This window comes from Erythrolamprus reginae, chromosome 2, assembly GCF_031021105.1.
Source record: "Erythrolamprus reginae isolate rEryReg1 chromosome 2, rEryReg1.hap1, whole genome shotgun sequence".
Taxonomy (NCBI): domain Eukaryota; kingdom Metazoa; phylum Chordata; class Lepidosauria; order Squamata; family Dipsadidae; genus Erythrolamprus; species Erythrolamprus reginae.
Window position 1 is genome coordinate 319,804,402 of NC_091951.1, and position 12,704 is coordinate 319,817,105.

The window sequence follows — 12,704 nt, forward strand, 5'->3', positions numbered from 1 at the left end:
GTCTACATTCCACTATATGTTTGACAATATGACAAATTGAATAATACTAGCTGCAGAAATAATGCATATGTGCAGCGTTTGCAGTTTTCATTATGTATTCTCCTGTTTTTTAAAAAAAAGAAGAGTTGAAGGATGTGTGCCAGCTGGATTGTCCATTTCTCCCCTTCCCTTTCTCTTTAAGGATCTGCCTTTTGGAATGGGATAAGCTGGCCCTTCAAAAAAGCCACAGCTATGGTGCCAGGCACACTGTCCACTGAAACAAAGGAGATATTTGAAACAGCAGGCTTTGGAGGTGACAGAAGAATCCTAATTAAGAAAACAAAAAAGCAGAGTCTAATACTAACTTTATCAAGAGAACTGATAAAATTTAAAAAACCCAGAAGAACATAGACATCTAAGTCTCTAGAACAGTGTTTCCCAACCAGTGTGCCGCGGGACATGGTCAGGTGTGCCGCGAGCCCGGCCTGGCTGGAGCTTCCCTGTCGGTGACGGCAAGTGAGCTTTTGAGGCCGGGTGGGAGGGCACCGGCCACTGTTGCTGCTAAGCTGCATGGGCGTGCGCCCGCACAGCCATTAGGAAACCCCCCCGCAGAAATTTTTGAAGTGGCGCAAAGCCAAGCAGTCCTGAATTGCTCCCTTCTCCGGCCAGCAAAGTCGTCTGCCTAAGAAAGTGCCGCGTTTGAAAAACGCGCGTTTTAAAAGCGCGCCGCTTTCCCAGGCAGCCGGCTTGCTGGCCGGAGAAGCAAGCGATCCGGGACTGTGTGGCTTTGCGCCGTGATGACAACAACAGCACCGTGGTGGCTTTCAAGTGCCGCCCTTCATGGTGCCCCACCACCCATTCCTGCAGGTAGAAGTCAGGCAGGGTACCGGGAGGTGGAGGCGGTGCATGGCCGGGCGCTGAGCGCCATGGACATCTGGGAGGGTGAAGGGGTGAGTGTGGCTGCTGCCTCTTAGGCGGAGTGTGGCTGCTGCCTCTTAGGCGGCAGAGTCTGTGCTGGGGCCATGTGGGGCTGCTGATCCAGGGGGCTGCGGACCGGCAAGCTGCCCTCCACTCTCTCTCCACTCTCTATCTCTGTTGCTGGCGTGGTGCATGAGAGAGAAAGAGAGAGAGAGAAAAAGGAGGAGAGAAAGCAAGAGAGAAAGAGAGAGAAGGAAAAGCAAGAGAGAAATCAAGAGAGAGAGAAAGCAAAGTAGAGAGAGAGAGAAAGAGTGTGTGAGAGAGAGAAAGCAAGAGAGAAAGCAAGAAAGAGAGGAAGAGAGAGAGAGAAAGAAAGCAAGAGAGAAAGAGAGAAGGAAAGCAAGAGAGAGAGAAAGAGAGAAAGCAAGAGAGAGAGAGAGAAAACAAGGAAGAAAGCAAGAAATAGAGAAAGCGAGGAAGAGAGAGAGAGAAAGAAAGCAACAGAGAAAGATAAAGATAGAAGGAAAGCAAGAGAGAAAGAGAGAGAAAGCAAGAGAGAGAGAGAAAGAAAGCAAGGGAGAGAGAAAGAGAAAGTGTGTGAGAGAGAGAAAGCAAGAGAGAGAAAGAAAGCAAGAAAGAGAGAGAGAGAAAGAAAGCAAGAGAGAGAGAAAGAAAGAGAGAAAGAGAGAGAAGGAAAGCAAGAGAGAGAGAGAAAGCAAGGGGGAGAAAAAGAGAGAGAATAAAAGAGAGAGCAAGAGAGACAGAGAAAGAGAGAGAGAGAGAATGCAAGAGAGAGAGAGAAAGCAAGAAAGAGAGAAAGAGGGAGGGAAGGAGGGAGAGAGAAAGAGCAAAAAAGAGAGGAAGGAAGAAAGAAAGAGGGATGGAGAGAGAGAGAGAGGGAAAGAAAGAGGGAGGGAGGGAGAGAGAAATAGGGCGAAAGGGAGGAAGAGAGGGTTTTTTGTCCAAACTTTTTTACCCCCCCCCCCCTTCCCCCGCTCAATGTTCCCCAGGATTTTGTAAATGTGAATAATGTGCCGCGGCTCAAAAAAGGTTGGGAAACACTGCTCTAGAACTCAGTCCTTCTTTTCATTAAACTAGCCATGCTCAGTTCTTGCAACCATACTTCATATGTTGCAAGAACTGGGCATGGCTAGTTTAATGAAAAGAAGGACTAGAGGAGACATGATAGCAGTGTTCCAATATCTCAAGGGTTGCCACAAAGAAAAAGGAGTCAACCTATTCTCCAAAGCACCTGAGGGTAGAACAAGAAGCAATGGGTGGAAACGAAACAAGGAGAGAAGTAACTTAGAACTTAGAATCAAGAATTTCCTGACAGTTAGAACAATTAATCAGTGGAACAACTTGCCTCCAGAAGTTGTGAATGCTCTGACACTTGAGGTTTTTAAGAAGAATGTTAGACAACCATTTGTCTGAAATAGTGTAGGGTTGGACTAGAAGACCTCCAAAGTCCCTTTCCAACTCTGTTGTTGTTTTTGTTGTTGTTATAGAATGGTAGATTAATCGTAACCAAGCAGCAAGAGGCAGAAAAGTAAATAATGACATAGAATGTACATTAAAGTTATCAAGAAAAAAGTGAGTGAAATAGCTTCTAAATATAAAAAACCCGAAATGAAACGCTTCTTTCCTGAGACCTTTTTTGAACAATTTTTGTACAATTTTCTAAAACAATTGCCATTTTAGCTTCAGTTCCCACAGCAGTTTCCAGAACAAATCAGATCCATATTGAAATAATCTTAAAACATGCTTTGTATTACCATGGTGTTTTGGAGCAATTATTTTAAACAAGTGATTTTAAGGTGCAAGTAAGTGTTTCATTTCGTGCAAGGTTTTCATGCTCATCTCTCAGATATTGCTGATATTTATGCTGTACTTGTGCTTATTTATTGTAAAAATAAATAAACTTTCAGAACATGCAGAAATCTATACCACATGAACTAGATGAAAAGACAAGTAATACCTACACTATGCTATATCCTTAACGTTTAAAATGCATCCGCATTTATAGAAGAGGCCAACAGTGTACATGTGTATCAAAACAGTAAAAATGATACTCACAATCAGAACCTCTTATGAGGCATGTAAAAATGTTCAACCTCATGGTCACAACCATTATCTTGACTGTTTTTGATCCCTGTGATAATGCCCACAGACCAGTCCAAAAGGCCTGTTCTTGACCAAAGCTTTTTCCAATTACAAACAGAAAACTGAGTTCTCTAAAGTTATATGCACCTCCTGGGTTAGGAAGAGTCCCAAATCATCCACATAATGGCAGTCTGCAAAGAGACTCTGGAATGGCATTCTGGAAGTGCTAGGCAACATCTACAAAAGATGGGAAGTGGGGCTGCAACCACTTCATGATTAAAAACCCAGCCTTTGGGAATATTTATCTTTTTTAAATGGATACTAAATCACACCTTTCACTTTTTAAAAACACTTCCTTTATTATATTTACTAATATAAAAGAGACTCTTTTCAATCATATCCTCTTATTCCTTTTTTAAGTTCTGCGGCAATTTTGGGACATTATTATCGTTGAATGAGGAGGAGGAGGCTTTCCAAAGTTGATCTACATTAAAGAAACATGAACTATGTTTTTTCTTTCTTCGATGGAGAAATATAGGGAATTAAATGAATTGAGGTTTTATTTTGTCATTTCCATGAATCTGCCACATTTATTTGATTTTGGGAGTTATAACTTACAATTTTATTGAGGAATCTAACTTTTTTTCCCCCTTGATAATTTTAACAAGTATAGTGATCTTTGTTAACATGGATGATAATTTAGAATCAGTAAGTGCAAATAGAAATGTATATCATTTCCCATAGCAGGAAAAAATGGATTTGGTAAATATGGCAAAGTAAACTGTTTTTAACAAAGAGATTTAATTTGATGTTATTTTTATAGGATATTTCTTCTGGTTTTTATGCTTGAAATAGAAAAAAAAAAGAAATTTAGAATTTAGTAAAGATTTAGTAAAAGATTTAGTAATCCTCTAGTTATAGAATCAGCTTGTAATATGTATAGTACTGTAAAGTAGAACCTCTGGTCACAAATGTTTCGGACCATGACCAAATCGGGTTCTGACCAAAAAATGCAGAGTTTTTTCCCCTGTGGCCGATTTCCTCTTCCACACTATTTTTTTTTGTAAGCACCAAATTTCCAAAATTAGGTTCAGGTCACAAACAAATTGGTTGGCAACCAAAAGTTATGGAATGGATTATGGTCGTGACCAGAGGTTCTACCATTTTACTGTGTTGGAAAGATTCAGAAGTCAGCACCATTAAATCTTTATTTTAATTGTACTTTATGCTATGATAACTTAATAAAACTTTCATTTAAAATGAAAAGGGAAAGAAAGGCTTATCATGTGGCTTATATAGCTATGGACCTGATGAAGTTTTGCTTGTTTCAGAGCAGACTGAGACCACTGAAGAGGTTTCTGGCATGCTGTGGACCACTGCCAGTCCACGGACCAGAGGTTGGGGACCCTTGGTCTAGAGCAGCCCAGGAAAGGACTGATGTTGCAGAGTAGCCCAAAGACTACAAACAGGATCAGGGAGGAAGCAAGGCATCTGTCTTCTTTCTGCAATCAGACTAGCTGAAGGCTAAAAAAAAATCAAAGACTGCAAACTCTAAGAATAATAATTAAGCTAAGAATAATTAATGCCCTGATTTAACTCTAAGGGAGAGGGGTTGTACAAATGGTAACAAACTTAACAAGATAGACTGTACCAGAAATGGAAGCTTCATGTTGCCATTGGCAAGATAATTAACTTTCAAATGCTTGAACTAAGTCACAGTTTTACTCCCTGCTGATTTATTGCAAAGCTGCAGGAAGGCAGGAGAGATGATAATTTAAACAACTTAGCTTAAAGGCTGCTTGACTCAAAAGACATTTGCATTGCTGAAGGAAATCCTTCTTATCTAGCATACATTATAAATAAAAGGGAGAAAAACCATAAAGTTTTTGGATGCTGGGCGTCTGATTATTTTTGGAGAACCCAAGATCTTAAGACACCCTGGAATCAAATCTGTCTCTGTGACAGCAGGTTGGACAATTTAAAGCAATTTCATTATATCTTAAATTCCTTCATGTACTTAAGATTCTGTTTATGAAGCACTTGCACATTTTATATTAATATAATATACTGTTCAACCAATCCATTCCTTGGATGCTTGGCAAGCCACTTCTGTATCATGCCAAGAGTAAGTTACTAGAAGTCATTACTTTATTACAGTTATGGAACACAGCAGCCTAGCAATAAAACTTTAAAAAATCAGCCCTTAAAATATGGTCTAGCTTCATAGGCAATATTTTTCTGTTGTACCCACAATATTGTGGAGCACTCTTGTCTTGAGAGTTATACCAGCACCCTAATTGTTGGCCTTCCAGAAACTGTGAAAGACAGAATTTTTCCTTTGAGGGATGAACGGCAATAATTCTACTCACCACTTTTATGGTTGCTTGTGTTTTTATGGGCTTTTAGGTTTTTACTGTTTTTATGTTTTAGACTGTCACATTTTTTTAACCCTGTAGTGTATAAAGTAAGTGTACTTTTCTGAGAGGAATATGAAATATGTAACACAGGGAACAAATGTCATAGTTTTTGATTTCTGAAACAGCTTTTATTTTATTAGCTTTTTTTCAAGTTACCTTGACTGTGCCTTGTTTAAGTCTTTTTAAATTTCCACAGAAGCACTATGGCAAAAATTCATTATGATGCACATAATGTTTGATATTTCCCAAGGTACATTGATCATTTTTTAAAAGAACCCATTTAAGCAACACGCCCTGCTTTGGAGAAAATTGGTCTAGTACAGGGGTCCCCAAACTATGCTTGCTGGAGAATTCTGGGAGTTGAAGTCCACAAGTCTTAAAGTTGCCAAGTTTGAAGGTCTCTGGTCTAACACATGAGTTAGCTCACTCCTGTTAATAGAAATAGCTTGACTCAAGAAAGTAAACAAGTAACAGGCTACTTCCTTCAGCTTCAAAAGGGAGACTGAAAGAAAAAAATGCCTTCTCTCAGTAATTTAGAAGGCTCTCTTGCCCAGGATTCCTTCTATTTCAATCAACTCTTCAAATCTGCTTGAATTTGAAGGACATTGCAAATAATGACTCCTTTCCGTCAGTATCAATGCCACAAAGAGTACAAAAAGCATTCAACTGTCTTGTCAGCAATTTCCCCCTTACAAATACTTGACTGATACCAGGCAATTGCTCCACCTCGTTCAGGACAAAATGGTTATGAAGTGGCTTTGAAGTGGCACCTGTGAACAGATAGACATTCCCAACATTCATCACAGCTAAAGCTTGTAAATAGATACCCACGTTCTCTCAGTGATTGTGTTTCTTTTTTTTATTGCTGGCCTCAGTCATCACATTTCCTCCCTAGTCTGTCTTTTTAAAAGTACAGTGGTACCTCTACCTACGAATACCTCTACTTACGAACTTTTCTAGATAAGAACTGGGTGTTCAAGATTTTTTTTGCCTCTTCTTAAGAACCATTAAGAACCATTTTCCACCTCCGAAACTATAACTGGAAAAGGCAGGGAGAAGCCTGGGGCCTCTCTAGGAATATTCTGGGAGGAAACAAGGCTGGAAAAGGCAGGGAGAAGTGCTTGTGAAAAAGACTTGGAGTAATAGTCATTATAATCAAAAGGTAAATCAGCTAGTTTAATTTCCAATGATGTGAAATTACTAGTATGCATATATATAATTTATCACAGCCTCAATTCTAGTGGATTCTAAATGGGTTACAGAGAACTAATAATACATAAAACAGAATAATGAACAATACATTTTAACCTCTGTGTTTTTGCGATACTGTGATTTCACTGAGGCTCCCCTCGCTGGGAAACCCCACCTCTGGACTTCCGTTGCCAGCGAAGCGCCCGTTTTTACGCTACTGGGATTCCCCTGCTGGGATTCCACTGCAGCATCACAAAAACACAGAAGTCTGGAGGTGGGGTTTCCCATGGAGGGGAGCCTCAGGGGAATCCCAGCAGTGCAAAAATGAGCGCTTTGCTGGCAACGGAAGTCCGGAGGCGGGGCATCCCAGTGGCGGCGGTGGGTTTGTAAGGTGAAAATAGTTTGTAAGAAGAGGCAAAAAAATCTTAAACCCTGGGTTTGTATCTCGAAAAGTTTGTATGACGAGGCGTTTGTAAGATGAGGTATCACTGTACTTTAATTTATGTTAAAGTAACATACGGTTATCTACAACTTAGCATTTATTTTATTTGGCAACACAAAGCTATGCAAGCAGCACAAAGATGGAACTCTCACAGTTCTACAACTATTTATTTGCACAATATTATACAGGAAAAGCTGCTCACATCAGCTTTGTGCCATAAGCAGAGGGTTTGTTAGCAAGTTAATAGTTGAAATAAGCAGGGAAGCCAGATGGTATATCCCAACTCATGCCGCATTGCAAGAGTTACTGAAATCAGATATAATAATAATAATAATAATAATAATAATAATAATAATAATAATAATAATAACAACAACAATAATAACAACAATAATAACAACAATAATAACAACAACAATAATAATAATAATACAAACAGAGTTGGAAGGGACCTTGGAGGTCTTCTAGACCAACCCCCTGCTTAGGCAGGAAACCTTACACTACTTTAGACAGATAGTTGTCTAATTCAGCTATTTCACTCACTTTTTTCTTGATTACTTTAATGTACATTCTATGTCATCATTTACTTCTCTGCCTCTTGCTGCTTGGTTATGATTAATCTACCATTTAACAACAACAACAACAACAAAACAACAACAACAACAACAGAGTTGGAAGGGATCTTGGAGGTCTTCTAATCCAACCCCCTGCTTGGGCAGGAAACCCTATGCTATTTCAGACAAATGGTTGTCTAACATCTTCTTAAAAACTTCCAGTGTTGGAGCATTCACAACTTCTGGAGACAAGCTGTTTCACTGATCAACTGTTCTGATTGTCAGGGAATTTCTCCTTAGTTCTAAGTTACTTCTCTCCTTGTTTAGTTTCCACCCATTGCTTCTTTTTCTACCCTCAGGTGCTTTGGAGAATAGGTTGACTCCTTCTTCTTCGTGGCAACCCCTGAGATATTGGAACATTGCTATCATGTCTCCCCTGGTCCTTCTTTTCATTAAACTAGCCTTGCACAGTTCCTGCAACCGTTCTTCATATGTTTTAGCCTCCAGTTCTATAGGACTTAAGAATTTAAAAAATTAAAAACATTTGTGCATTAAATGTGACATTCTTATAGAAAAGTGTTTTATAAGTAGTAACAGGAAGAATAAGTCCCGTGGATAAAAAAATTTTTACTTTTTAAATTCGGTCTACAAATAAGAATTTACCTAAAACAGATGAGGGACATGCTATTTTTGTGTGGCATAGGAGAGCTTTTAAAAGTACACCCCCCCCCCCCCCCACCGTAAGAATATCCCCAGAGCAAGCCATGCAGAGTTGAGTTCCTAAGGTTTGGCTTCTGCTCAATTAGTGTGTAGGAGGAAGGCATCGTGCTTGCAAGAGAAGGGCACATCTGGATTAAAAACAGCTCAATGTCTTTTTGTAAAAGAGCTATTTTAGTTTCAATATGTTTACTGCCCCCATACAAGGAGGTTGATTTTATTTCTGTAGATTAGCTCCCTGAAGGAAGAAAGTGGACCTAGGTAGCAAGCTGAACTTTACAAATGATATAAAAAGCAACAGGGAATGTTAAGCTTTGATTTTACAAAATTGTTTTGTATCCACAAGGCAAGAAAAACCAGCAAAGCATCCAACTGCGCAGCTTGCTTAAGTTGATAACATGTCTTTCTAAGTTTAGGGGGTCAGAGACCTACATATATTCATAATTACACGTTCTTGGAACATATAAAGAAAATGAATGCAGTCAGGTAAAAAAAAAATTGGTAGACATCTCCCAAAAAATTGTGTAGTAATGCAACTTGATAGCACAGATTCAGAACCTTAGTGCCAGGAAATAAAATATTTAGAGTTAAACATGGAAGATGCAGTTACAATAGCTGCTATATGTTAAGTCAACTGTGATGCCTTTTATGTGTAGGTTAATAATGCAATGATATCACTCTTACTTTCAGAGGATTATGAGCACTTGGTGGATACTACATTCCTTACTACTGAGAACAAAGCCATTGCTTGAAGTCTCTTAGAAATAGTGTTTCCCAGCATTATTTATTTTATTTATTTATTTGTTAAACAAGTATAGTATTATAGTACATATTAACATAACATAACATAAGTAGAACATAGTAATAGAAAGGATAATAAGACAATAGGACAGGGACATTAGGCACAAAAGTGCACTTATGCACACCCCTTACAGACCTCTTAGAAAAGGGGAGAGGTCAATTGTTGATGATGTAAGGTTGAAGATTTTGGGGTTGGAGGAGGCAACAACAGAGTCAGGTAATGAGTTCCAGGCGGTGACCACTCTATTGCTGAAATTGTATTTTCTGCAGTCAAGTTTGGAACGATTTACGTTCAGTTTGTATCTATTATGTGCTCTTGTGTTGTTGTTGTTGTTGTTAAAGGTGAAGTAGTCACTGACAGGGAGTACATTATGATGTATGATTTTATGAACAACAGTTAAATCAGTTTGGAGACGACGTAGTTGTAAATTTTCTAGATTTAGTATTTGAAGTCTGGAGGAGTAGGGTAATTTGTTACGTGAGGAGGAGTGAAGGACTCTTCTTGTGAAGTATTTCTGGACTCCTTCGATTGTATTAATATTTGATATGCAGTGTGGATTCCACACAGGTAAGCTATATTCTAGAATAGGCCTGACAAATGTTTTGTATGCTCTGGTTAATAAATCAGTGTTTCTAGAGAAGAAGCTACGTAAGATTAGGTTTACAATTCTTAATGCTTTTTTGGTAATGCTATTACAGTGGGCTCTAGCACTTAGGTCATTGGAAATGAATACTCCAAGGTCTTTGGCTGAGTGAGGGTCCTCTGTTAGTTAAGTTTTACCAAGTATCAATTTAGTATTCGGATTCTTTTTACCAATGTGTAGGACGGAGCATTTGTTGGTAGAGATTTGAAGTTGACAGTTGTTAGACCATTCAGCTACATGGTCAAGGTCCTTTTGAAGGGTAGAAGTATTTCTAGTGGTATTTAATAGTTTAACATCATCAGCAAAGAGAACACAATTGCTTGTGATATTGTCATAGAGATTGTTTATGTAGAGTATAAAGAGAGTAGGTCCTAAAACACTGCCTTGTGGGACACCACTGTTAACTGGAGCAGGATTAGATATGGCATTACCTATTTTGACCACTTGTTGTCTGTTGGACAGGAATGCTGAAATCCAATCATGCAGAGGTCCAGAGCTGCCATAGGATTTTAGTTTCAAAAGAAGTTTGTCATGATCTACTGAGTCAAAGGTTTTTCAAAAGTCTATATAGATTGTATCTATTGATCTACCCTGATCAAGTTGGGTAGTCCATATGTTTTTACAGTGTAAGAGTTGCAGATTGCAGGATATTTTTTTCCTGAAACCGAATTGTTTGTTGGAAAGTAGGTTATTAGTTTCAAGATGAAGTGTAATGGATTGGTTTATGATGGATTCCATGACTTTGCAAGTGACAAAAGTCAGGGAGAGTGGTCTGTAGTTTTCAACATTGCTTGGGTCACCTTTTTTGAAGATAGGGATGACTGTGGCTAGAGACCAGAGTTTAGGTAGGGAGCTAGATCATTATTCAGAAATTCTATTCTGTTACTACATCAAACCAATGATATTCCCTTCTACTGGCTTGTTTTGTTATGTATTTAGGAGCCACTTTGCTTCTTACATCGAGTCTAAAATGCCTGCTTTGATTGGCAATAATTTCAAGTAATTTCCTGGTCAGAAGTCCCCCATATTGCTTTCTATTTGCTAAGTGGAGATGCCAGAGACAAATGATATTGATGTCATTAACTACTGAGCTAAACCGCCTCCCTTATAAATTGCCATTTCCCCAACTACCAGAACTAAGAAGTAGAGTCACTTCAACAATTCTGTTTCTGACTTCTCCCACTTTGTTTCTGTCTTAATTTTTATGATAATTTTATGCTCTAAGAAATTATTTATTAAATTTATATGCCACCCATCTTGCGTAAAGGCAATTCTAGGTAAATTGAATTTTTTTTCTTTGCTCCCCCCCCTTTCTATTCCTAATTTTCCTTTCATGCCACATCTTTCAAATCAAATGTGAAAGGATTGACTTTTCTCTTTCTGTTAAACAGCATAATAAAATATTATAAATGAGTAAATAAAAAAAGAAGACAAATGGCTAACTGAGAGAGCCTTGCATGCTATTTTTAACTGTTATGTACTTATAGCTTCTACAGAAAAACTGCATATGAATCTCTCACGCACAATCTTAAAACTTAAGGGGAACAAGCTTCCTCGCCCAAGTAATTCTGATCCTTGATGCTACAGATTGAGAACTAAGTCTTAGGTTTGTTATTTAATGTCACAGAATGCTGTCAGTGCTCCTACTCCATTAAAAAAATACAAGGAGATGTATAAATGGTACAACCACGGCTTAAATTACTACTGCATTAGTGAGGAAGCAGGCAATTAATATTCCAGTCTCCCTTTTCTACATCACACTGCATATTTTATAGTCATGTCCCTTTTGAAAATCACTTTTATTTGGAGAGGAAAGAAAAAGCTCTACAAAATTTCATCTAACCATGATCTGGTTACAGAACTCTAGATGAGCAGTTGGTGGCAAGAAAGTGTTTTCAACATGGAGGCCCTATTTCTCATGAGTAAAAGCAAAATGCTATATGCATATACAGTAGAACCTCTGGTCATGACCATAATTTGTTCTATAACTTTGGTCACGACCCAATTTGGTTGTGACCCAAAACAACAGAAATTCTAGAGAATCCATGAGAGACGTATTTAGACTGGTGAACCAAAGAATGAGCTATGAAAGGAAGCTGCTGCAGTTTTTCTGTTTTTCTGATTTTGAGCTTGTGTGCTATTTTGAAATACAGTATAGTATCCATGTTTCTAAACAACAGTGGGTTTTTATTTTGGCTTATGTAACAAATAACAAGAGATAAAATGGTTGGGCTGTGTGTGTGTGGGTGAAGATGGGATGGGCCACATATATATTACTTTAAGTTTTAGGGGAATAATGAGAAAAATATTTATTATAGCTAAATGTACAGATACGGCTACAATACATTAAAACAATGGTATTAGACTATTTACTTAAAATGAGTTCATAGTGACCTGTGGCCAGAATAAATTGTTTGAAAGTGACAAATCAACATCCATATTCTTTTGCAAAACTGCATCAGACTATTTATGCTGCCTAAAGATGTAAGAAATCTCAACTGCAATCGAATGGCTAGAAAGGTCTGGACTGAGTAACAAAGGCTCTGTAACTATATATGGGCAGACTGACTGAAGATTAATAGATGACGGTCCTATTTCACAATTAGCCAATGTCAGCTGAACCGAATGAAACAATATCTGAAGGATTTATCATATGTTACCTTCCTACCTTTTCGATGAAGTTGAAGTGATCCAAGAAGGCATATGGATTTCAGCATCTCTGTTGTGTACATTTCTAAGCAACACTGCAACTGGATATATAGTCTACAGATTTCAGGATGAATTTCACCATCTTCTGGCCTGCAATAGATATATGTATGCGTAAAACAAATAGAAAATGTTATCATTGCCAACCAATGATTCTTCTCTCCATATCTCCATACAATTTATATTATACATACTCTGTGTGTGTGTGTGTGTGTATCAGTCGTGGGTTGCT

The 12,704-nt window shown here is 38.3% G+C and overlaps 1 protein-coding gene across 1 annotated transcript in view; it reads right to left on the bottom strand.

Moving 5' to 3' along the window:
- Window positions 1-12,704, bottom strand: part of RGS7BP (regulator of G protein signaling 7 binding protein) — a 73,036-nt gene that overhangs the window by 3,398 nt on the left and 56,934 nt on the right. The window contains exon 3 of the mRNA XM_070736362.1: window positions 12,435-12,565. Coding sequence (XP_070592463.1) covers window positions 12,435-12,565 — 131 coding nt within the window. The remainder of the gene's footprint in view (window positions 1-12,434; window positions 12,566-12,704) is intronic.